The sequence below is a fragment of the Leuresthes tenuis genome, unplaced genomic scaffold (genome assembly GCF_036924035.1).
Source record: "Leuresthes tenuis unplaced genomic scaffold, fLeuTen1.0.hap1 SCAF_6, whole genome shotgun sequence".
NCBI classification, from domain to species: Eukaryota; Metazoa; Chordata; class Actinopteri; order Atheriniformes; family Atherinopsidae; genus Leuresthes; species Leuresthes tenuis.
In genome coordinates, this window is record NW_027325360.1 from 2,308,841 (window position 1) to 2,336,052 (window position 27,212).

General features: G+C 42.4%; 1 protein-coding gene across 1 annotated transcript; it reads right to left on the reverse strand.

Annotated features, from left to right (window-relative positions):
• Positions 1–314: 314 nt before the first annotated feature.
• LOC140309371 (olfactomedin-like protein 2A) lies at positions 315–20,841 on the reverse strand. Its single transcript, XM_072387209.1, has 8 exons — positions 20,532–20,841; positions 12,170–12,433; positions 10,907–11,014; positions 10,652–10,828; positions 10,271–10,517; positions 6,452–6,754; positions 6,168–6,353; positions 315–1,977 (listed from the first exon to the last, which is right to left on the reverse strand). The coding sequence occupies exons 1-8, from the start codon at positions 20,598–20,600 to the stop codon at positions 1,373–1,375; spliced, it is 1,959 nt and encodes a 652-aa protein (XP_072243310.1). The 5' UTR covers positions 20,601–20,841; the 3' UTR covers positions 315–1,372.
• Between the last annotated feature and the right edge of the window lie 6,371 nt (positions 20,842–27,212).

Below are 27,212 nucleotides of genomic sequence, written 5' to 3' on the forward strand. Positions count from 1 at the left end.
TTATTATGACCAGGGGCTGCTCCTTGTGTATTTTGGGACAGAAATCAAGCAGAGCACGGTGACCTTCACCCCAAAGCTAAACACAGCTCATGGGAGCTCAAGGAATCAGAAGATGTGAGTCACTGGTCATTCAGAAGAGGGGCGAGGCGAGGCGAGCCGTGCAGTCCGATGGCTTCTCTGGGTCTTCGTGGGCTAATTTACACAGTTCACAACAGAATTTCAGAAAGGAAATTTTATTTCAAAGCACAAGCACAACTCGTTTCAAGCACTGTTACATTTTATATTTGTAAATACCGCAGTTGGAATGACCTTAAAAAAGCTTTTTAATGCAGCAGATGACCAAAACAGAGTTCCTCGTGTGCTATAAAGCTTACAGTTCCTGCTCTGTCAGTCACTAAAGAGACAAACCAGTTCCGTGGGTTTTATTGGCGATGGCACAGCCAGCGGCCGCTCTGTATGCACACGGCTGGCAGTTATTCAGTTAGAAAATGTTCAAATAATCCATTACGATGTATGTGGTGGTTACACAAATGTTATTAAAATAAAAAAAGCTGCACACCTTTATACAAAAGTTTTATGTTACTGTCAAATTAATTCATGTAGATACAAGAATCTTAAGCTTTTATTTTTTATTTTTTGGTATTTATATCATATTTCACACGGTCCTTAAAGCGACTTCAGTGGTAAAGAGACAGCGAGCTAATCAAGCAGATTTCTGATCAAAGTGCTTGGTGACAGGATGGAGTCAGGAGGCAGAAATGATGTCGCTGGCCTGGTTAAAATGGTGCTTCAGCCTAAAAAACAGGTTTTGGAGGCGCAGTAAAGGGTGTAATTACTTTTGTACATGAATAAATTTGTAAAATGCATATTGAAAAAGTAAAAAGGTCTGAATGCTTTCTGAAGACAATATGTTCGACATATGAGACAAATCTTTACGGAGACATAAAACCTGATGTTTGCAAGTGCTCGAGTGTGAGTCAAACTAGCAAAATGAAATCTGGAGATGACTCCAAAAGTCGTCCCTTCAGATAAAAAAAACGCTTCCTGTTCTGTTCTGGGATTTACTTTGAATAAAACATCTGTTTCTCTGCTTGTTAGCCGGACCTAATGAAGACATTTCTTTACTTCTTCGCTGATTTGAGCTCAACCGGTGAGATAATTCCCTGTTCAGTCGCATCACAACAGACGTCTGAGGCATGGATGTTTGGCACATTGTGAGGTCAGTAACTTGAATGCATGCAGTGGTACTGAAAGGCTGGTGTAGGTACATCCTTTGTCCTGCTGAGTCCCATATGGCTGCTTTAAGTCTGGCGAATACTGAGAACGTTCTATTCGGGCGCCACATTGGCACGTCTACGATGAGCTTATCTGTTCACTCGTCAAGAAAACTGACCCGATATGTGAGCTGATTGCCATTGTCCCAGGCATACAGGAGCTTCTCCTTGGGGTTGTAGTCGATCTGGGTGGTGTACGAGAACTCGTTGACGAAAGGCAAGCGTGGGATTGCCTCAGTGTTGGTGTGAGTGTCGTAAGCATAGTTCACCTCTCCGTCTTTCTGGTTGTACACGTCGACGGCGTACAAGACGCCGCAGATGATGAAGCAGTTTCCATAAGAGTTCCGCTTGAGGCCTGTCCTGTAGGTTGTGTCTTTTTTCAGGGACAGGTCCCCGGGATCCAGTTTGCTGATGATAATCACCTCTTGCTGGTTGTAATCATAGTCCATGGAAGGGTAGATCACCCACAGGCCACTTTCGTCCACTGCAAAGTCGATGTCCGAGTGGCCCCTCCACTTCCAGGGCGTGGTGTCCTCGTAAACCACGTCGTGCAGCAGCGTCCAGGCGGCCACGTACCGCATCCTCAGATCGTACTTGATGATGTTCTTTGTGAACGCTCTGTTGTAGTAAAACGCTCCGTTGTAAACCACGTGGCCCGTGCCGATCCAGTTGTAAGGCAGTTTGAAAAGGTTACTCCAGCGCCCTGAGACAAACAAGAACATCACGTTAGCTTCTGCTTACTTTCTGCAGACCAGATCCATAGAAAACATAGTAATGCGATCTATGAGGGCCAGTTCTGGCAATGTGGACCAGTGACGCCTCGACCAAGATCCAAGAAAAGCCAGACTGCACTCTGAGAATTGTTCACATCCTCCCAACTGCAGGAACTGTGTTGAATGAACACAAGCCAATACCTCCAGATTTTAACGATAAAGCTGATATCAGACTGTCTTAAAAAGTGACTACACTGTAAGAGCTGTAGGCTTGAGATGTAAAATTAGACTAAATTTGACTAAATTAACTGAACAACAAAGTTTCTGGTTTATTTTGAAATACAAATGACTCATAGTGCCAAATCTTTTCTAACATTTCTTGCTCTTAAGATCTGCAGATTTATTTCCGAGGGTGATAAATAAACCAGAAGAAGAACTCTGGACTTGTTTCGGTGCTTCTGGTGCTTATGTATTAACCCCCCCGCCCCTAGTTATTTCACTGTTGGTCTAAACTGCCCAGCTTAAAGTCGTACACACCTTCTGAGCTCCAGTAACAAGAAAACTGTGCTGATGGGGTTGTTATCCTGCAACAACCTGCACATATACATCAAATATAACTAGACTTTTTCAAGCCAGCCTTTGGGGATTTCTCTCTCTTGGCAACTGTTCCTCCGACACTTTGGCTTCAAACCTTGAAGACAAAATGTAATCCCACAAGCTATTTGAGATTCGTTTTGACTTGTTAACATCCAAAGATTTTGCAAAGCAGGACATAATGAATGTTTATTTGGTTAAGAAGCCAATTAAGTGACAGAACTTATTCTCATTCATGTCGACAGCATGTGTTCAGGCCTGAAACAGCAGAGTAAAAGCCCGATGTGTGTGTGTGTGTGTGTAGGCTGTGCAATAAACAGGCCCTTCTGGATACTGCAGACCAACAGATACATTAAGCCATATTTACTATGAATTGGATACACGGAGCCGCTCTTGTTGGGCTTGTTTTTACAACGCCAGACTGTATGCACACTGGCTTAACATGACAGTGATGCAGTTTGTTTAGGAGTTCACTCCTGAAAATACACACTTTGTACTATAGGTGTCATTTTCTAATCACATCCTATCTACTATCCTAACTCTCCAACCTCAGGAAGTCTGATGTAGATAACGATGATCAGTGAGGGCCAGTGAAAAACATTGTGCAGTAGAACCCACCTCCCCCCACTCCAGCCTTATGCCTAAAGCCAGCCCATACACTTAATTCCCCTCCGCTGTGCTCAGTTCAAAGGAAAGGCCAAAGCACATGTCAAGGAACAGCAGGAGTCACTGCCACTCACCAAGATACCAAGTCATCCGCACACAGCCGTATGCTCACGGCGCCACAGGACGCCTTACATGTAAATGCATTTAGAAAACCATTGTCCAAACACATCAAGATCAACAAGCACAGATCATCCTGACTCTCTTAGAAAGTGGAATCCAATTCCTCAGCTGACTGGGACGTGGCGGGAAAGGACTTTCTTTCCCACCGAAGCCACGAAACAGCGAAGACGAGGCTCTCCACGGAGCTCACCATGAATCAATATCAGGCAAAGTTTATGTTAAAAACATAGCTATACATTTAAAAAGGGTAATAAGTGAGGTTAGAACGATTGAATAAAGATGTGGTGAAGATATGTCCTTAAAAGACCTGCTTTACCACCCAAAAAAAGGAATATTTAATGTAGAAATGGTTAAATTCAGAGGTTGCCAGTGGTTTCTCACCTGTGTTTATCTTACCAGAAGCTGTGGATGAAGGACGGGAAAAGGATTGAAGAGCAAATGTTACACGGCTCAGTCGCTCTAAGTGGATCAGATGTGGTTACGTATGATTCTGCTTTGCTACATGTACATTAATGTGCTTTTATTTTACAGTTCATGGTGCTATAAGCACTAAAGAAAATCAGATTTTATTCCAAGTTTCTATCCTATCGTACCTTTCTTTATTTTCTTTTACCTACCTACCTACCTACCTACCTACCTACCTACCTACCTACCTACCTACCTACCTACCTACCTACCTACCTATCTATCTATCTATCTATCTATCTATCTATCTATCTATCTATCTATCTATCTATCTATCTATCTATCTATCTATCTATCTATCTATCTATCTATCTATCTATCTATCTATCTATCTATCTATCTATCTATCTATCTATCTATCTATCTATCTATCTATCTATCTATCTATCTATCTATCTATCTATCTATCTATCTATCTATCTATCTATCTATCTATCTATCTATCTATCTATCTATCTATCTATCTATCTATCTATCTATCTATCTATCTATCTATCTATCTATCTATCTATCTATCTATCTATCTATCTATCTATCTATCTATCTATCTATCTATCTATCTATCTATCTATCTATCTATCTATCTATCTATCTATCTATCTATCTATCTATCTATCTATCTATCCATCCATCCATCCATCCATCCATCCATCCATCCATCCATCCATCCATCCATCCATCCATCCATCCATCCATCCATCCATCCATCCATCCATCCATCCATCCATCCATCCATCCATCCATCCATCCATCCATCCATCCATCCATCCATCCATCCATCCATCCATCCATCCATCCATCCATCCATCCATCCATCCATCCATCCATCCATCCATCCATCCATCCATCCATCCATCCATCCATCCATCCATCCATCCATCCATCCATCCATCCATCCATCCATCCATCCATCCATCCATCCATCCATCCATCCATCCATCCATCCATCCATCCATCCATCCATCCATCCATCCATCCATCCATCCATCCATCCATCCATCCATCCATCCATCCATCCATCCATCCATCCATCCATCCATCCATCCATCTATCTATCTATCTATCTATCTATCTATCTATCTATCTATCTATCTATCTATCTATCTATCTATCTATCTATCTATCTATCTATCTATCTATCTATCTATCTATCTATCTATCTATCTATCTATCTATCTATCTATCTATCTATCTATCTACCTACCTTCGTATCTATCTATCTACCTATCCATCTATCTATCCATCTATCTATCTATCTATCCATCTATCTATCTATCTATCTATCTATCTATCTATCTATCTATCTATCTATCTATCTATCTATCTATCTATCTATCTATCTATCTATCTATCTATCTATCTATCTATCTATCTATCTATCTATCTATCTATCTATCTATCTATCTATCTATCTATCTATCTATCTATCTATCTATCTATCTATCTATCTATCTATCTATCTATCTATCTATCTATCTATCTATCTAACCATTGGTTTATATCTTTTAATACTGACACATTCCCATACAGTACCCTTCTGCAGCCCCTTTTGCCTTCTTGGTTGTGGCAGATTTTATTAAGATGAAGTAGAAAATGTGTAACCAGCTCTGTAGGAAGAAGGAGTCGTGTGCTCCTCCAGGGAAGCAGGGGACCACATTCATTAAGTGGAGGGATATATAGTGGCTGAGGTGTGGGAATAGATCTAATTATTGCACCAATGGTGTTAGGGAGACCAGCAGGAGAATTAAATCCCGTCTTGACTGTAACTTTATGTATTATGTGGCCAGTTGATTTACTGCATGGCTGATGGACGGCTGTTATACGTCTCCCAGCTTCCGCTGAAAGGCCAAAATGCCCAAGGTCGAGATAACCCGCACATGTGGTTGGACTGTTGTGTCTGGCTCTGCTGTGCTGGCTCTAAATGACTGCAAAAGTGCATGAGAACAGCTCTGGGTAGCCTAAAGCATCCAAATAGGGTATCATCCCGCTCTGCAAACACATCTGCATGGTCATAAAAGATCCTGAGCAGGCCTGGGATGAAGAGAGGCCTCATTTGGTGTGTAAAAAGGGTGGAACCGCTAATTAATGGCGTGGTTTCCAGTTCATTAAATGTTGGTTTATTTCTTAAATAACAAAATGCTTCATAAAGTTATTTTAATGAACTGCACAGCAGAAAACAACACTAACTCTTCGTAAAAAGCAGGACTTTGTGCTTAAATATCCTCCACTTCTGGTTGTTTTTACCTCACGGACTGAGCTTAAATACAGAGATATGGAGCTCTGCTTCATGGAGAAATGCTGTTCATTACTGTAAAAACACTCAGCTGACACACACCTTGCTTGAAGTTGTCCAGGTTGCGGAACTCCACAAGATTATTGCCATAATAATAGTTGGTGACGTAGATCTTGGAGTCTTTCGCCAGAGGATCCTTCATCCAGGCTCCTTCATTGCGCCCATAGCTGTGTTGCTTCTCTGGCCGTTCGATGGATCCCAGAGTCCCTTCGCAGTTGAGGATCTTTCCTGGAAGTAACAAGCAGAACATTCAGCCTGTGGGCCTGCTTTATCGTGGGCTTCTTCCACAGCCTGAGCTTTCTCACAGCTCGGCTTGTAGCACACACCTGCTCTGTGGAGACTGGGCCGGCTGTTGTTGTTTGAGTTGTCCAGCATTAGCACGATTGTTGGAGCTGGTCTTTCGAGTCCTGGTGCACTCTGGGTTCGAATAGTAGTGGGTCCTGCAGTGGTGGAAGCCGTGGTGCTAGTGGCTGTGGCAGCGGTAGCAGTGTTGTTAGCAGTGTCTGCCGCAGTGGTGTCGATGGGCTCAGAGACGGTAGCTTCCACGGTTTCCAGAATCGTTTCAGCCTCTCCGTCCTCAGACTGGTTTTCTGTCACATGATGGACGGTGTATGTTTTAGCAGCGTGGTCTGAAAGGGAGGAGAGGAAGTCAGGAAAAGAGCGAAAACAAGGAAAAGCCTTTTACTAAACAAAGCCAGAATTCAGGGAAAATACAGCTGAAGCAGGACAGGGTAACACTGTCCACTTTTTATAGCTGCAAACGAGCAGCTCCTTGATCTTGTTAGTGATGGTTACTTTAGGGCAGAGTGATGCATGTCCCCACTTACTGTATTTAAACTGTAAAACCTTCATTCACATTACTGTAGCATGCAGCTCCCTGACTAAGGCTTTGTTCTACGAGGTCACAGACACATCTATCACAAGGCGGTACATCAGACCCACAGTTTCCTGCCTTTTTCCTGTTCAACTTCACCATTTCCCAAGCTTTTTGTCACGGTGCATGATGAGATAGCATTTAGCTTTTAACAAAAATGGAAAAGCTACTTTTCAGATTGTTATTTCATCTATCTATCTATCTATCTATCTATCTATCTATCTATCTATCTATCTATCTATCTATCTATCTATCTATCTATCTATCTATCCATCTATCCATCTATCCATCTATCCATCCATCCATCCATCCATCTGTCATCCATCTATCCATCCATCCATCCATCCATCCATCCATCCATCCATCTATCTATCTATCTATCTATCTATCTATCTATCTATCTATCTATCTATCTATCTATCCATCTATCTATCCATCTATCTATCTATCTATCTATCTATCTATCTATCTATCTATCTATCTATCTATCTATCTATCTATCTATCTATCTATCTATCTATCTATCTATCTATCTATCTATCTATCTATCTATCTATCTATCTATCTATCTATCTATCTATCTATCTATCTATCTATCTATCTATCTATCTATCTATCTATCTATCTATCTATCTATCTATCTATCTATCTATCTATCTATCCATCCATCTATCTTCGTATCTATCTATCCATCTATCCATCCATCCATCCATCTATCCATCCATCCATCCATCCATCCATCCATCCATCTATCTATCTATCTATCTATCTATCTATCTATCTATCTATCTATCTATCTATCTATCTATCTATCTATCTATCTATCTATCTATCTATCTATCTATCTATCCATCCATCCATCCATCCATCCATCCATCCATCCATCCATCCATCCATCCATCCATCCATCCATCCATCCATCCATCCATCCATCCATCCATCCATCCATCCATCCATCCATCCATCCATCCATCCATCCATCCCTCCATCCCTCCCCCCCTCTCTCTGTCTTTAGGAGTCTGGCTCTGCTCTGCTGATCTTCTGTTATGCAGATGTGTGGGAAATTAAAGCAGCGCTACAAAAGCAGAGTTTCTTCCTGACACACATACTGCGAACACATGGACCCGATGACAGCAAGAGGAAGTTATTTTCAGAGATGATTTCAAACAATTAACTAAATTTAGATGTAACACAGCAGAAACCTGGGGCTGAAAGATTAAGCCAATAAAAACGAGCCAAAAACGGTTGTCCCTGCAGTTAAAAAGGATCCTTCTGGTGTTTTTAAACATGGTGGTTGCCTCTCATCAGGATCCTGCTTCGGATCCCAGCTGGAGATTTGACACAAACAACCATGCACACTCCTACAGTTAATGTAGAAGCTCCAGTTAACCCAACATGCATGTTTTTGGGCTGTGGGACAAAGATGGCCGTCTCTGTGCCTACGTCTATCTGTTATTTACAATCTGTGGATTCAAAACAAGTCCTCAGCGTGGAAAGGACAACAAATTGGTTCCATCTCCTTCCAGCCAGCTGGTTGTGTGAAAGAGGACCGTCAGCCATTTGTTAACGGATGGAACATCCGTCTGTGCTCAGGAAAGCAGACGTTGTGCAGCTTTTATTACTTTCCTCCAGCACGGATCAAAGACCGCTCAAATAAATGTTTGTGCTGTGATGAAGTAGTGCAAGTCATCCATAAAGAGCTGCACTGGTCTTATTTTAGCCTACATGTTCAGTTCATTAGGCTTTTCTTTCTCATTTCTCCATCCAAAATTCTTCTGTATTATTGTTGTTTTACTTTATTTATGACCCCGACTTGAATCAAAGCAGAATGCTGTTAGCCTGTTAGCATTTTAAAGCTATCACTGGGTTTGAGTCCCCTCTGGACGCCATCATGCATGTGAATCGGGACGATCCATGTCTCAAAAGCGGCAACTTTTGTGATTAAGTGAAAGGAACTTGGATATTTTTTATTATCCAGCTTCATGATAGATTGTTGATTTATGCACAAAGACATCGTTGTTGGAAGGAGTTGAAGAATATCTTTATTCTCTAGCCTCCATGTCATAAAAATAGTTGTTTTTATCCTCTTTGTCCACATTGCAGATAAGGAATTTCCTACTTGACCAGCTCAGCTTTGACAGCGTGAGGTTCTGTGCTTCCCATGCTTCACTGCTCTAACCTTTGAGTTTAAGGTTAAGCATTACAAGGCCTCTGCAAAGAGCCTGTCTGCAGATAACGGCATCATCTACTGCATGTGTGTGTTAAAAAGTGAACAATGCTCTGATGTAGCTCATTATTACATTCGAAAACAACTAAACAGCCCTTCATCTTGCAGTCAGGTCGCCACTCGATGTATGAAGTGTTTTCATATATCTGAATATTGCATTGGGATCCTTGCACATCACTGAGTAAGATCAGGGCTTTAAAGTCTGTTCCTGCTGTAAACTGTTTATTCTGGGTTTTTGCAAGTTTTCGGGCTGTTAAAATGAGTGTAACTAGGGGCAACAAGGGTTCGTGGACCCTGGTCTGAGCTACAGATAACGGAAATGCAAAGTAGGCGTTTCAGCGATTTGACGAGTGTGGCGAGCAGATTCCCATGCAAAGCAGAACATGCACTTCGACAGCACTGTGTGTGCTCTGTTCTGATGCTTTCCGCTCATCGAGATGCCTGAAAAGAGCCAGGAAATGTTCTCTCTGCAGGGGTGAGGGTCCCTTACTCCGCTGTGAGGAGAGAAGCATGGCATGGACATGGCAGCATGTATTGAGACAGCATTCCATCAGCTCCATGTATTTTGTCAGTGAGAGATTTGGATTTTCTGCTTGCTGAATACATCAGTAATCCAACTGCATGCTGATCAGATCAGCTTAGCTGAAAACACCAGAATAGATCTTGTATTGTGTGCTGCATAGCAGTGGATTGTCTGTTTTATTGCTTCAGAGGGAAGTGTGCAACAGAACAGCCTTTATCCCTTATTTGAGTGAAAAAACATTCTCCAGAGATGGTATACTGTCCTCTGTTGGAGTAAATCAAGAAAATAAAAGCCTTGGATTCTATTAATCTGTGTCTGCTGACTGACCCTGATCCAGCAAAGTGTCATGTGAGCTCAGAAGAGACTGCAGAAGAAACAAATGTGCATTATTTTCAACACCCACAGTGGATCACACGCATTTGGGCGTGGGAATTCAGCTAATGTGCGAGCACATTGTTTGTTTTAGCTCACAGGGTGTGGCTTTCACTGAACACAGCATCCAGATTGCACAGAACTCTCACCTCCCCGGTGCTCGCCTTCATCCGTTTTTGAAGCCTTGTAGTAGGTGATGCCCCTCACCACGCCCGGCTGGTGCCCAACCACCTTAGCTTTTGCTGTAGGGTCGGGTTTGACGGGTTTCACGGGTTTAAGGACCTCTTTCTTTGGCTTGACTAGCTTTTCTTTGGGGGGCTTGGGAGGGGGTTTGGCAGCAGGGGTCTTTTTGTTTGGGACTTTTACACCAGTCTTGGTTTTCTCATCACGAGTTCCCTGTAAAGACATCAGTTTGCATCAAATTTGCTTCACAACTGACTGGAAACAGAACTAGAGCTGATTTTCTCTCAGGTCTCAGCACCTAAAACAGCTTGAGACAGAGCTTAAACTCAAATTGTGTTGACTCTGACCTGCGCTTTGCTCTCAGCGGAGTCTTTCTGCAGCAGCTGCAGGCTCAGGCTGGAGATCTCCTTCTTGATGCTCATCATAATGTTGGAGTAGTTCTCATATCTTTTGAACTGGTTGGTGAGACTCATCATGCTGTCCCGGACAAACTCATTGTCTCTTGTTAGGTTAGTCTTGATTGTCTGTAGGAAAAACATTAATCATTGTCACCACCCCATCGATTCCAATCATTTAAGGGGGTGAATGTGTTTTTTTCATACCTCTTCTAAGGTGTTCATCTGGGAGACCACCTTGTTGATGTAGGAGTGGACTTTCAATAGATCCATGCTGTAGAGGGTTCCCTCAAGGAGATCCACCATAGACTGGAGCTGGTCATTCAGGCCATAAAAGGAGAAAAAGCATCATTCACCATCTCCTAAACACAGACCTGACAGCTTTATGGGCCTCTATTGAACTGTAGTAATACATAGAGTGCCATCCCAAAACCTTTACCCTGATTGCCTCCATTGACTTCTACAGCTCTCAGTTTAAGGTTCATGTTGGTCCAATTTGGAGGTTTTCTTACCTCAAATTTTTACACATCTTGACATCTGCAACAGCTATTCTTTCACAACACTTTCTTAACTGCAGAATATCAGTGTAGCAGATCTGTATCTGATCTGGGTTGCAACATGAGCCGCATTACGTCAGACTCTCTAGGTGTAGCTGATTCAGAGGTGACAACACTCCCAACTTAAGCTATTCCCCCTTTTAAATCTTCCACCTAAACTGGGGCAGAATCAGCTGCTTATCGCTGCGCTTCCCTCTGAAAATGTGGCTGTGTGTACAGTTGCTTTTCCATAAACATTGGGTTCAAATGAGGAGCCAACAATACTTGTGGGCTTGTGAAGAACAACTGGTGGGCCCCACATGTTTTAAGAGGGTTTTTTTGAGAGTCAAAACTGGGTTTTACGGTTCGGGTTACAATTAGGTTGTGGTTAGGTTTAGGGTCTGGATAATGAGCCAAGGAATCACCACAGATATCCAAAGCAATTACATGTCAAAGTATGATTCATGGGATGGTTTCACCTCCACTTCTTACTGAATACATATGAAACTGCAAAGGTAATATTGCCCTTGAATTTACTGAAGATCTTAACTGCTCTACTCTTAACTATGTAAAGAACTGTTGGAGCTGCTAAAAATGGTTAAAACTTCCCAAAAAAAAAAGAAAATACAGGATCAGTGTCTTGTGTATCAAGGTTTTTTTCAAGGAACAACATTCCTAACTTTAAGAAATAACCTGTAACAAAAGCTTAGATAAGAAACCTGGCCTTCAGAGGCAGAAACAGGATGTGAGCTAAACAGCTTAAGATTCATTAAAGGAAGCTTGTTTGCAAACCATAACTTATGGAAGAATAACAGAGCAACCAAACAAGAAAAGTTTATTCTATTTGCACCACAAAGAGCGACTGATTCCATTATAATAAACTGAAACTTTATATAAACACCCAAAGTAACTCAGAGCTCCTCCATCTCCTCACCTTCAATAATTCGGGGGCCTGTTTCTTCAGCTTCTCCATCTTCCACTCATTCTCACAGGGGTTGAGGGAGGACGGCGGGGCCGTGCACGAGCACTTGCAGTCCGATCCGGAGCTGACCGTCTCTACCGTGTAGAAGTCCTCCACGCGCACGCTGCCGCTCCGCAGCCGAAGGCAGGCGTCCTTGCTCAGAGGGCGCATGATGCACTTACAGCGGCAGTCAGAGCCTTCTGATGTCATCCGAACAGGCTCGGTCTCCCCAAAGATCTGAAGCGCAGAAGGTGAATCATTCCCGTGTTTAAACCTAAAAAGATCGTGTTCTGAGTCTAACTTTTTGTTTTTATGCCATAAGAACCTTTCAGATTCACAGCTTGTGAAGCAGGGATATCTGCACTGGATTTTTATCCAAATAAACCCTTAAAACGTGGCCGTTACTCAGGGTGTATGTTGAGCTGCTTTAATCCTTCCTCCACCAGTGAAACCGTTATTTTTCAGTCGTCTGAAGCATAGGAAGGAAAGCGATTTTGAAAAATAAACACATGCTTCCCCTCTTTTGAAAGTTAGCTGTTGTGATTCGGAGGAAAGCCTCTGAGGGAACCATAGCTCACTCAACTGTGTCACCAGCTGGCCTTTGGCTGCCATGTATGATGACAGGCCCTGTGCAGACTGCGGCTCACTTTATAAACAAGAGACAATGCGTGGCAGCAGAAGCGAATATTCCACACATTTCCCATGAGGTGGAGATGGGTCTCACACAAGAATTCAGCCAGAAAGACTTATTGCATATTTCATAAACTGTTCAAGCTGTGATGTTGAGCTGGCAAACAACTCAGTAAAGTTCTCCTACCTGCGTAAATCCATCATCTTGCTTCACAGGCTTGCTATCTGATCTGACCAAATGTGTGTTCAGACTGATTTCAGGAGGTACCATGATCCCAGAGTCAGTAACGGGACAGAGCAGAGCCCACAAGAGTTTGCTTCACCCAGAACAGTACATGGTAGCAGCTAATTCTTAATCTTCTTAATCTTAATCTAAAGTGATCTAATTTTCACAGTATCTCAAATAAAACTTAGATTACATCAGATCAAGGTATCGAGTGACGTGGGAATGTTGTACTATTTGATTGGTTTCCATAGTTACAAGTTTTACACAGTTTTGGATGTCTTTGGGCAGTACAGCTGCAGGCTTAGTGGAAGTAAGGGGGGGCTCATTAGTGAAGGAATGCGGGTCGAGTGATGGGGATGGTGGAGGGTGGGGTGTGAGCTTTCCCTTCCATTACAGCAGACATACTTGAAGGGGGTCTGATATGGGGCAGGACTCTTGTGTGCAGAGCCCAGCAAATCCTGACCCATGTCAAGTGAAAAGGCAGCAGGATGACAAATGCTACAGCCACATGAAAACACAGTGGATTAGCAGATTAAACTCCGACATACGAGGCAATGCCAATGCACTGTTTAGCCCGAGCCAAAGGCAGACAACTGTACATCAGCTTGGGCTGCTTTCAGGTGGGGAAGTCGGAGAAATCTAACCAGATTCTTTTATTTTTTTGGGTTCTCCAGAAGGACTAAGACATTACCTCACTGGCTTCTCTGCAGACGTGACATTTGGCAGCAGCTAATCATGCTAAATCTGAAACCCTTTGCCAGTCATAGCAGCTGCTTCCTTCTCCTGTCAAATCCTATGTGCTGGTATGCATTACTAACAGCTCTGCATCTCATGCTACACTGACTTACCAGCATGAGAACAGGTAACACAATTAGGAGTGGTAATAACGAACGATACAGAGCATTTAACGCATGCTTTGAGTTTTGACCTCTCAAGTGCAGTCAAGTTTCAGGTCAAAAAGAACACAGCTACAATGTGAACTCATGTCTGCACAATGGGAGGAAGAGAGCCTGCATGCTGCAGGGAGCTCTATTAGATCAACTACAGCAGCCTTTAACAGCTAACGTGCCTTGGCAGTGATGAAGTCAAACCCCAGTTGTGCTCAGAATTGTTAAAAACACAATGTGTGTTACATAAAAGGCTGCTGTCATCATTAGCTACAGCATTTAAATCAGTGTTTTGGTAGTACCAGCCCGTTGTATCTGCAGCCGTGTCCGTACACACAAGGATATCCTCCCTTTTCAGCAATGCCAGCTGGTAATGAGGGCGACAACTGGTAGTAAAGAAAGCAAGTGTATTCAGCTGCCTTCCTACAACAAAAGCATTACTTCTGTTATGAGCTGTAGCTATTTCTCTGTTCTCTATGTTTTAACCCACTAAAAAAGCCCACTGAACACCAAGTCTACTCAGTCTGAAACCCATCAAGCTTCTGACTTTGAAGGACGTACTATCCCTTTAGTGTTAGTGTTTAAGACCAAAAGCGGGTGCACATTCCAGCCCAAAGAGTCCACCTGTTTTCTAATCTAATTAACAGTCCTTGTGATAAAAAGTCATACTGTAAAGATCAGCTTGGTGCAAAGGAGGAATTTTAATATAGGCATGAGTCTGGAGATGAACCGTGAGGTCAGTGATTCGGACAAAACCACTGGAATTAGCACCGGGATGCTAATTAGCACGGGGATGCTAATTAGCGCAACACAAAGTGTATCAAGCACTCGCTGCTTTTGGGGGTACACATCTACATTCCTTCTGGGTCTGTTTACGTCTCCAAACACCCTTTGAAGCATTCAGTGTCTACATCACAAGCTACATACACACTGACACATCCTGACCTTTAACTTTTATTCGAATGACTTTAGAAATGACAGATATGAGGGTTTCCTTTTAGTCACATTAACAAAAAGAAGAAAAAAAAACTTGTAATACATTTTAAAGGGTTTCCAATTAGTTTTTTTTACCTCAACAAGATAAATCAAATCAACTCAAGCTGTCAGAATGGCTTCCTAATAAAGTCCATACACTGTAATAATTCATTCATAAGCACAAGAGACACTTCCCTAATTGTTCATGTGTGTTTGCTGACCTCAAACTCGAGTGGAATGGCTGATGCTGCCAATGCCTTTTCTCCAGATGATTTCTCAAAAAACAGATGTTTATCGAGTCTGCTAAACGGCTTCAGAGCTTTTCACTGTTCAGTGATAAAGATGCTGTTCTCTATAATGTCCCTTCAAGGATAAATAATGGATCATATGTGTTTATAATATCTATTTATCAATAATACAGGCGCTTTTGGTTGAGTTTAAGAAGTTGTGGGCAGACCTGCCATGCAGTCTGAAGAGGATGAACCTCCAGATTCAAAGAAAAACAAAGAAAAGTGCTCTGGTTGTCCTGCAGACTGCCAACTGCAGGCTTCAGGTTATGTTTCACTCAGCAGTTTGCTTTGAACTTGGATTCTGCCGCTCGAGTGCCACACCCAGCTGTTTTCTGAGGTCGTATGCTGTACCTGCGGTTCAGGCTGAGCAATGCGCTGAGAAACCTTCCTGCACAGATGTCACACACAGTATCTGTCTATTAGGACCAGAACCGTTTGAACATAATGCGGTTTTACAGGGAATTATTTCTCGGTCCAGCGCACTCACTTCCTGGAGTTTTCCTGCCTTTGAAAGTCTGCAGGCAACAGATGAGACTGAAATAAATCACTGCACCTGACCTTAAAAACGTCCCACACTCCACTAAAAACACAATAAACTGACTTTCAGACTTTATCTTCAAGCTAGAACACTTCAAGACATATTTCCAACAAACATTCTCCGTAAAGTAAAGTAAAAACGGTTACATTCAGTGGTTAAAAAGAGATGAAAATGGGACCTGACCTGGGGTCTGCAGCCAGGTTTTAGATGCAAAAACACATCATAATGTAAAGCTAGCTAAGACAAACAGGGTGAAACTAGAGGAGATGCAGTGATAACCTTTTACTTGGAAGGTTGCTGGTTTGATCCCCAACATCCTAAGTCTACATATCAAAGTAGGCTTCGGGTAGAAGCTGAATCCCAGCGTATTCCTTGCTTATCAGCTGCTTTGGATAGATAGAGTATCCGTGCACTTGATGCAGTAATACAGATGATCCTGGGAGGTTTCTTTGAGGTCAAAAGGATGTTCTTTTCTCCCTTTTTAAAGAGTAAAGGACAGGATTCAAATGTAAATACTGGAAATAATGCTGGGATGCAAGCAGGTTCACATAGTTTCACATAGCAGATTCATTTTTTAGGACAATTGTTAGTTTAAGTATCAGGAACTGTGAAAGAAAGCATGCAAAATATTGGCTAACTACACTTAGAACCAAGAAATGACAGCTCATCATGTGTCCTCAGGTCACTGCGTCGGGTCAAAGATGATAAAAGTCTTCCAGCAGCTATGTTTTAACCACAAACACAAACTGGACCCTCTCCACCCTGATAATGTAGACTCTTCATCAAGCCCCATGTGACACCCCCAATTAAGTGAAGTTTTGTTGGCATAACATGCCATGACAGGATATCATCCGATCGCAGTTGACCAGTGAAAGCAACAAAGCCCCCCAGAGCATAAATTATGCATTGATGGCCTCCAGATCACGCTCCAGATTGGTCTCTCACTGGTTGTCTCCTTTCTCTTGCACCTTAGCTGACCTTGTGCTGATCGTCCTGCTGTTTGTACACAACCAACACACTAAGCATGTGCAAATGTTGGTTTCCACTCCGCCCTCTCGTGCCCTTTATGCCCTCATCTAAGACGGCTTTGTGTCTCTCATTAATGCCGCCACCATCAGTCTGGCTGCAGTCCACAGGGCATCTCCTGCAGACATGGGCCTGAAAGCGTGTCATTGTAGCTGCACCATGAGGTCTGGTGTTGTGAGCAGACCTGATAGTGATGGAGAGCCAAAGAAACAGGGGTCACTACGCAAGCTACTCCAAGACCGAGAATTCAAAAAAATGAATTTGTTTTTCTTAAACATTCTTTGTTAATCCCAAAGGGAAATCTTAATGCTGCAGTGTTTTTCTTATTAATCAGTACAAGCTTTTGAGGTCATTTTTAATATGCACGATACGTTTTTGCATATTTTGGGGGGTGGAGTTGACAGCGAACGATGACAAGAATGGAAGAGACTAAAAACAAATCATTTCTGGGAGTGTTGTCTTTGGAAAAATGACAAAATCTTGCACTAAAGCAAGTGAAACAAAAGCAGTTTTTTGGCAAAGTTCATTCTTAACCAAATAGTGAGTGAATATTTACACACTGAGCACAAGCTGATAACCTTTAAATGGTACTAATACTATTACTTCCACTACTACTACTACTATTATAATAATAATTCACAAGATAATAATGCCACTATTACTGATAGCTTAATGCTTAAATGCTTATTCTGCTCCACAAAGACAGAGCAGTGACAGCAAGATGTGAGTAAATATCCACCTTTCACGGGTCTGTCTGTGTCAGCAAACATCTTGGCTGATGTACACTGATATGAAACTGTTTTAAGCTCAAAACGACAGCTGATGACAGCCTTTTAAGAAGTAAGAATGTTAGGTTTTGATATGCTTACCGGTGCCATTTTTATAAAAAAGCAAGCGTAAACCGACACAGTATTTATAATAGAACACAGGGACATGTATCAAAGGTTGAAAGGGAGACAGTTTCATGAAAAATGCTAGCTCATCTGAAGAAGAAGAAGAAGAAGATTATCCCATTTCTGTCAGATATCCAACATAACAAGCATGCAAAGCGTTATTTCCAGAAACTTCTTACCCCAGGCTGTCTCAGGAGAACACTGACTGTTAGCAGCAAACATGCTTCTGCTGTTCAGACCAACTGCAGTGAAGAAGGACACGGTTTGCAGCATTTACTTTTACTTGCAACAGTTTTTCTGGAACACGTTCCAATTAAAATAGTGAAAGGCTGACTATGAGTAATCACTTCTGTCTGCATGCGTTTCTCAGCGGCAGTCAGTTTCTGCTCTGCTGCGTCTATCCTCCCACTACTCACTCATACTTCAAAAGAAAAGGAAAAAAACTCAGTTAAAACCAGATTATCAGCAGGACCACCGTCTTAAAAAGGACGGCGTGTCAGTTAAAGTACATTTGTTTCCTTTAAAAAATCTTTTATATAGGTAAAATCCCAACTTCTAATAAATCTAAAATAATTTGTGAATATTTTTATTTTAAATGCAATTTAGTCACAACTGAAATTTTGTATAGTTTGACACCTTTACTTGAACAGGACTGTTATATCAGTGGCTACAAATGGATGGTATGAAAGACTCAAGAACAAGCCGTGAGTGCACGAGCGATAGAGCCCGGGTCTCCCACGCCGGAGACCCTGCCACTTGTTCGGTGGCATCTGGGACAGACAACAGCCCCCCCTGACCCTGAATAGCATGAACCACATACAGGGAATGGATAGATTGATGGATTTTAAGCTAACTTGACCAAAAATATATATTAAAACATTGAGTTCATAATCAGCAGGAACAGAGAATGCAGCAGTTGCTCTGCAAAGATGAGCTAATTAGCATCTAGCACTAGCTGATCTGATGTAATTGTATCTTCACCTTGTTCATGGAGTCACGTACATGAAATGTCTTGAAATCAATTAAAAAACATCACTGTTTCGTACTCCATTATCTTTAGATTCAGGTGGTGCATTTTATGTGTCTATACCACATTAAGTTAGTCAAATGTTGGAGAACCAGAGTTTAAGCTAAAAGTTAGCTTTGGCTAATGGCTTTTTACCAGCTAGCGCTTACTAGCACGTGTTCTTTCAGAGATAGTAACGGGTTTTGGCAATGAACAGGACCACGGAGCGGGGCTGCACAATATTACAAGAACATGCAATATGTGCTATAGTTAAATAATGTGATGATATGACGTGATGTATTAAAAAAATGCTCCAATATAATGCTAATCTCAGGTGTATTAACCTTGCGCATGCATGTTAAATGCATGTTGATAACGCCATAACGATGAATTCTTAACATATTGTTGAGCCCTGCATGTGAGTATTACAACATTTATATATCTATGAAAAATATGTGACATTATTTGATGTGAAAACCAAATCATACAGATGAAACCGCTCATATGTAGCCCTACAGCTGTCTCGGTGTCATATATACAGATGAGCCCTGGAGTGGAAAGCTGCGGAAATCTGGTAAAGCCTCATTAAACAGCACATTTTATTATTGTGTTAAAGGTTTTGCATATTATGCGTGTTTGTATGTAGAAAATACAGTGTTTATGTATATATTAATGCTTATAGAGGCTTATTAGAGGCTGTTAAGAATCTGCTGCACTCTATTTACTTTGATTTGTTTAGTGAAATTATATTATTCATTATATATTCAGGGATAATGGTTACAACTGAGTTTCAAGCAAATAGGACTGTAAGGAGCATTTCAAATGTACACCTCAGTCTACACACACGATGATTTCGGCCACATGTGCCGGGTAAACATTCCAAAAGGTATAAGCGGCTAAAACTGTGTCCATTTTTCTGGTTTCAGGCTTTTCATCACACTTGGACACCTGGCCTGACTGGGGTCTAACACAGATGTTGGATTGCTCACAGCCAGGTTCCACTTTATCCCTGAGATGTTACAGGTCATACTCCCCCGTAATAAAGTGGAAAAGGGATTTTATTGAGCTGAGAAGGCAAAGGGACAAACACAAGCTGTTTAAGCTTCAGATTGCAGAAAAGCATGAGGGACCTTTAAACACTACGACCACAGTTGATGTTGTTCTAACTGCTGCTACGCATATTACAACCACTGCTGCTACTTAGAGGCTTTGCTCTTCATTGACCTGCACTGGGAATGGTTTTGCCTCCCTGATTGGATCCAGAGCAGACAACTGCAAGCAATCACACATCATAATAAGCCATAGACAACACTGTCCCTGGTCCATGTAATAAAGCGTACATGTGTTTTATCCTCAGGCCGCGCGTGTGTGTGTGTGTGTTATTGGAGGTGGATTAGACTGAGGGAGAGTGAGGGGTTGCTGCAGTCCAGCAGCTGTAAAAACAAGGGCAGCCAGATATTACCGTTGCCCCACTGGGTGCCATCTCCTGTACACTCAGCTGGCACCCGGCCTGAGTTCACCGGAGGTATCATTATGTGCACCCATGGTTAGTCGAGTCACACAAAAACCTTCATTTGGGGGATTACTTCGTATCATAAGAAATTACACAGAACCCTAACCATCTGCCGACCTTAGACGGAAAGATTCTAGGTCTGGCAGGGGGAAATGTTGGGTATCAGTCGAGTTACTTATCTGTCTGACGCACCGCAACGCAGGGGTTGGTGCAGGTGAGAGATAACAGAGCGGGACACGCGTAATGAACTTAACCTGAACAGACTCCGAACAACGCGCACGCATTTCATTTACAACATCTTATAGACCGTGCAAGTCCCAAATATAGGAAATGCAATTAGCTTCCTCTTACCTTGCCCTGCGAGGACACTTCCTTACACAAAACCAGCAGACAGGCGAACAAGTTCGTGTATCTCCACATTTTCTTGGAATTTCTGAGCGCTAAGTGCAGAATTTCAACGCGACGGTCACTGTGAGTCCTTAAGAAGATAAAGATGATGCGCCTATTTGAACTCCATTTCCCCTTCGCGCAGGTGAGGGTCCTCGTGCAGCGTGTCTGTGAGAGTTAAATACTTCTGTGAAGGTACTATCGTGCGTCCCGTTGTGCGTCTGCACCGCGCGCTCTGTCTGTAGCCAGGCGCGCGGTGCTCATCATCCATCAGCCGCTGTCCTCCACAGATGGGAGGAGTTTACACGCACGCGCGCTCGCTCGCTCGCACACACACGCACACACTCTACCAGCGCCTCAGCGTGTGCTCAAACAGCGAGTTTAAAAAAGGGAGGAGGAAGAAGAAAAGAATTACGCATCGTTTAAATTTGGACTCATTTGGATGATTTCATCCAGACATGTGGTTCCCAAACTTAACACTGTTAGCTACTTTGATTAAAAAAAGAACTTTACTCCCGGAGGACAGCAAGGTTAGGGTCACACATGGCCTTGACTGTCCGGTTAAAAGACTTATGGCGCCACCATACGGCAAAGGATTAAACTACAGCTCATTTTAACTGAGTTTAATAACCGAGCTGAAAGAATAATGCAATAAGTCATAGTGGGAGGGAACCAGGAATGAACAGAATTGTATAGAAAGAAAAGAATGAACAGGTTTTATTGACAAAATGATGAAAATTTGTTGAGTGAAAATATGTGTCAATTATTTTGTATCAAAATCATTTATTCAGACTGACTAAACATACATTATTAGAGTTATTTAGACTGATTTACTGGAGCTGGGTCTCAGTTCAACGAGGTGTTGAGCTAATTTCACATTAGCTGTTGAAAGATTAGCTGTTTCACTTTGATCTTTTATGGTTTATTCAACATAAGAAACAAGGGCAAAAAGACTCAAGGCATATAAAACACCATTAAAAAAAAAAGAAAGAAAAACATGTTTCCTTTGTCTGAAAATTAGTTCCAAAAGACCAAAGTCAAATGTTTTCTTTAAAAAAATTTAAAAGTCATTTAAAGAGACCAAGGACAAAAGTTCTTTGCAGTGTAAAATAAAAAAAAGACTAATTAGATCAACTGACACTTTAAGAGACATTATAAAGGAAAGCAACAAACCAGTGCGCGTGCATACAAGTCTGGGGCTTGAGTTACAAAAAGTCTGTGTGGTTTAAGCGCGCACACCTGAGATAAAAGGGCGCAACAGTGACATCTGCAGGAGATTCAGGAGCAAAACACAACAAACAAAAACGAAATTGAAATGATTTCATTCTTAAAAGTCAGGATTTAGTCTGTAGCCATGGATACCAGCGCTGTGGTTACTGGATCCTGGTGAAGTGCAAATGAAAACTGATCTCTCTGGTTAACTTGATACTGATATGCTTCATGGAAGCCTTTGATGGAAACGGTGGAACTATGTCCAGGTTTCTGACGAGACTGTGAAAGATTTAGTGTAGCTTTAGTGTAGCTTGTGATCCTAAATCAGCCCTGGGTGTAAATGAGCTCTTCTCCCCCAGCGTTCATCACAGAAATGCAGATTTTATTCTATTTTTTTTAATCTTTTGTCTTTATTGTAGACTTTATTAGACACTTACTTTAAATAATATGTCAAATTATTTATTAAAAACATTTAAACCATTTTTCCAAATGTCACTTTAAGTAAACTTAGACTTTTGAGGATTTGTTCTTTTTGATTAGTTTTCAGGTGAACTCAAAGTAAGCAAATTAGCCTCCTTCAAATGCTGTAAAACAGCCTCTTTTACAACCTCCTAACCAGTAAGACACAAAGCTTAAAATATTCAAATAATTATTGTCGCCGCAGTTGAAATTATATCACAGTGTGACATGAAGCAGATGCTTTCTGCAGAAAATGACGTAAAACCTTTAACAAATGTCAATTAAAAAAAAAAAAAAGCTAAACGAACACCCCAAAAAATGGTCAACCACTGATAAAAACTTTCTTAACGTGGTTTGATTATTCAGGATGTTGGCCACGTGATTTCAGACACGCGCCAGCTGCAGCGTTTATAGGACCGTAGAAAGACCACCAGGGGGCGCTAAAGAAGAAAACTCAGCCATTAAAAAAATCTCAGCAATTAATTCATATGAACGGATCTACTTTCCCTCAAGTGTTTTCGCGGCATAATAGTTGTAGCTGAAGCCTTGTCTAACATTAACATCCAAGTATTCCATTAATTTCACTCCTCTGTGGGCAACAAGTGGAGGACAAAAGACTTCATTTCCCACAATGCACCCAGTGGGAGCGCGGATCAATATTTATTCACGCGTGTACATCTATGGTGAGCAGCGCTTCGTCGCAGTTGTGCTGCGTTTCGGTCGTGTAGGAGTGATGGACATGTAGGAACTGGTTTAACTGGTTTAAACTGGGCTGAGATAGTTTTAAACCGGATCCAATCTCCTAAAATCTGTTTGATTTTAGACGTGTGAGAATTTGTTGTGATCATCACACAAAAAGCAGGTTTATTAATGTTTTAGCAAAAAAAAGAAAGAGAAAAAAGTTTTTTTTTACATGTTTTTTGTGTTTGTTGTTAAAAACCAAGTTTCAGTTTTTTGATTGATCAGAAACTATCGGTTTTCTTTTTCTATGAAAAGAAGGAAACACTTTTCGCCCCCCCACAGTTCCACTTGCTCCACGTTTCTGAGGAGGTTCCTGCAGACTTGTTGTGAACCCAAGCTGCTGCTGAACTCCACCCTCCGTGCAGACTTCGAACGCACCATCCCCAGGGGGGTGTGAATCCAGTTATTCCCTGCTGACCGGAGGCAGTTTGTTGAAGCATGGGACGAAGGTCCGAGCATCGACGCAGCTAAGCCGAGGACGAGCACGGACGCAGCGGCACCTCTTGGCCCAGCTCAGACCATCACCGACACCGAACCGTCAGCGGCACCGTCTGGGGAGCCTTCCGCGGCAGAGAGCGGCGACGCGGGGCTGCCTCGAGTTCAGCCCACGCCGGAGGATGGAGATAGAGAAGCGGACTAATGGGTTCGACTACCCGGAGAGAAACAACGCCAAGTCAGTGAACGGTAAGCGGACGCGACCTGTCCACACACCCGGGCACATGCACAGGGTGGCGCGCAGCCGTTGACCCGCTTATTGAAGCGCGTGGCAGCGTTATTTCTAATGAGCCGCTCATCACCGCAGCTGCACGCGTGAGCGTCTCGCGGTGCAGGCACTGCTCCAAACGGAGTCTGAGGGAAATGAAGTGTTTTCAGTCTGGTTTGGACACCTTTTGGTGTCGTGGAGAAAGAACCAAGCGGAGATTTGGTTTGTTTCCATGGTGGAGATGACTCAATTGCGTTTATTATCCCCGTGTGTGTTTGCTCGCTTCTTAAGTTGTGTGTGTGCGTGAGAGCTGGAGCTGGGCTCGCTGGGAACAGAGGTCGGAATGTTTTTATTTGGAGGTGGCCAGTCAGGCTCGGGGAGATCGTAAAAGGTGAACTTTTGAACTTGGAGAACGCCCTGAAGCCATTAGCTTTTTAAGTCGCACAGGACGGCAAAGACCCGCAGGATCCAAACAAGCCTCCATAGAACCAGAGGGTCCCGTCAGCCGGTGGCATCGCACGTTTGAGCAGTCCCTGCAGCTCTTACCGTGACACGGGCTCCGTGTCGGGGAGCGTGACGCGCTTATTTGTCGCTGATATGGAGGTGTTCCGTGAGATCGACCTGTTGCAGCCAAACTGAGCCCCGCAGACTCTCCGGCGGGCGCCAGCCGCAGATCGTGCCCCCATGCGGGAAGGCAGAAGATTTATTGACTTTGAAAGATTAAGATTCTTTTAACCCTGCCCCTCCTCAGCAAATGCATCATGACTTATGTGCGCAGTGACCTGCGTGTTCCTATCCACTGACCGCGCATCATCCCGGAGAGAAATGGCCTGAAGAGCGAAAAAAAAGGGAAATATTTGTCTTTTTTTCTAAAATCTGACGAATAAAACTTAAAAAACAAACCAGACTTCATTAAACATGTCATATTTATGTACTGTAAAGGTATTTTATAGCTGTCACATGTATATTATTCATAACTCTAAGTGTCAGTCAGCTGTGTTTGTTTTCTTTTGGTGTTTTTGATGAAGTCAGCAACGAATTTCTGCTGAAATGATCAGTTTTTTTAATTGAAATAAGACGCTGACGTCACTCTGGAACTCATTTTCCTCAGTTTGTAGACCAGTCAGCTGTGTTTTGTTTTATTTTGGTGTTTTTTATTTTAAACCCCAAATCAAATCGACTATTTGATGAATTCAAAACGAATTTCTGCTGAAACGATCAGTTTTTTTTTTCATTGAAATAAGACGCTGACGTCACTCTGGAACTAATTTTCCTCACAGTTTGTAGACCAGTCAGCTGTGTTTGTTTTCTTTTGGTGTTTTTGATGAATTCAAAACGAATTTCTGCTGAAATGATCAGTTTTTTTAATTGAAATAAGACGCTGACGTCACTCTGGAACTAATTTTCCTCACAGTTTGTAGACCAGTCAGCTGTATTTTGTTTTATTTTGGTGTTTTTTATTTTAAACCCCAAATCAAATCGACTATTTGATGAATTCAAAACGAATTTCTGCTGAAATGATCAGTTTTTTTTTCATTGAAATAAGACGCTGACGTCACTCTGGAACTCATTTTCCTCACAGTTTGTAGACCAGTCAGCTGTGTTTGTTTTCTTTTGGTGTTTTTGATGAAGTCAGCAACGAATTTCTGCTGAAATGATCAGTTTTTTTAATTGAAATAAGACGCTGACGTCACTCTGGAACTCATTTTCCTCACAGTTTGTAGACCAGTCAGCTGTATTTTGTTTTATTTTGGTGTTTTTTATTTTAAACTCCAAATCAAATCGAATATTTGATGAATTCAAAACGAATTTCTGCTGAAATGATCAGTTTTTTTCATTTAAATAAGACGCTGACGTCACTCTGGAACTCATTTTCCTCACAGTTTGTAGACCAGTCAGCTGTGTTTTGTTTTATTTTGGTGTTTTTTATTTTAAACTCCAAATCAAATCGACTATTTGATGAATTCAAAACGAATTTCTGCTGAAATGATCAGTTTTTTTCATTGAAATAAGACGCTGACGTCACTCTGGAACTCATTTCCCTCACAGTTTGTAGACCAGTCAGCTGATAACTGTGAGGAGGCAGATGCTCCAGATGTGGAGGTCCAGCTGGATAACCCTCTGCTGACCTGGTGAACAGCAAAGTGTGGACCGCAGATCGCCGTCTCCTTTTGTTCCGTAGCAACAAAGCAGCACATTAAAGAGCAGACTCGGTTTCCATTGATCTCCGAGTCGGGCTGGGCCCCCCCCCCCACTACCTGCTCACTGAAGTGTGCTTGTTTTAATGTAATTGAACTCTGTGGAAGAAGAAAGGGCAAGAAAAAGAGGAGGAAGACAGGTTGGGAGGGGTGGGGTTAAGTATTTGTGTGAACCCACCCTGGAGGAGGAGGGGGGGGGTTGCAGGCTGGCACGAGCAGGCAGTTAGGCTGAAAGAAAGTGCTTTATCAGCCCCGGCTCCAGCAGTGGTCTGTCCTGTCCCCTGGGACAGGTTGAGGAGCCCGGCTGGCAGTCACTGGGGCAGGATGAGAGGCGCCCCCCCCCTCTTCCTCCTGCTGTGACGCTTGAATGATGAGCCTCGAGGAGTACAGTAAGAGGAGTGGCTGCTGGTGGGAGGAGTGTTGGGGTGAAGGGGGGGCACCCGGGGACATGTCATCCATCATGTGGTGTTTTCTTCTTCTGCTTAAATCCACTCCCTCTCCTCACAAAGGCAGTGATGAGATTTGCTCCTTCTCGTGCCACACTGACACCAAATGAGTGATGAGGAGACCTGATTAAACGGAGCAGGATGGTCAATCACCTCAGGTCTTTCTTAAAGGGGAACTCCGGTGTTTTTAAACCTTATTTCTGGCATGAAATACGTTCATCTGCTCACTGAGAACAGTTTGGTGAAAGTCGGCGTCCTTCAGAAGATATTTAGATAACTGGAGATCCATATAACGGAGTGAACGGGGCTTAGAGGATGCAGCCTCTAAATAAGGCATTATCTGTCTTTATTTCACCAATACTTTAAGAAGAATGAATGAATGAACGTGTGCTATAGCTCTGTTAGCTCATAGCTGCTGTTATGTGGCTACTTGCAGCTATAGGAGAGCTAACGGAGGGATTTCTACACAGGCACTCTACTGGGACCACTTCATCCACACGCCCCCCTGCAGCACAGTTTATTCACTCCGTGCTCTGTGACAGTCGGCTAACTTCACACAGAGTTTGCTGCTGATAGTTTTGTGCAAAAACTAAAAGTTTCACATACGGCGAAAGACTCAACTTTAACTGGTAAAGGGCTTGTTGTTGCTTATACAGCTTTGGCACAACGGCAGTTTAGGTTTTAGGTGGCCTGAGGACCTCATATCATGCCTCTCACACTCTAAAATTCTTTTAAAAATAAGAAATTCTCGAACAAATGCCTCTCACGTCCAAAATATCTGCCTGAACTGGATAAATTTTACATCAAAACGTAGGTATTTTAGATATTTAGATTCCTCGATTCCTCATCGACGCCCCCCTGCAGCACAGCTCATTCACTCCGGTAA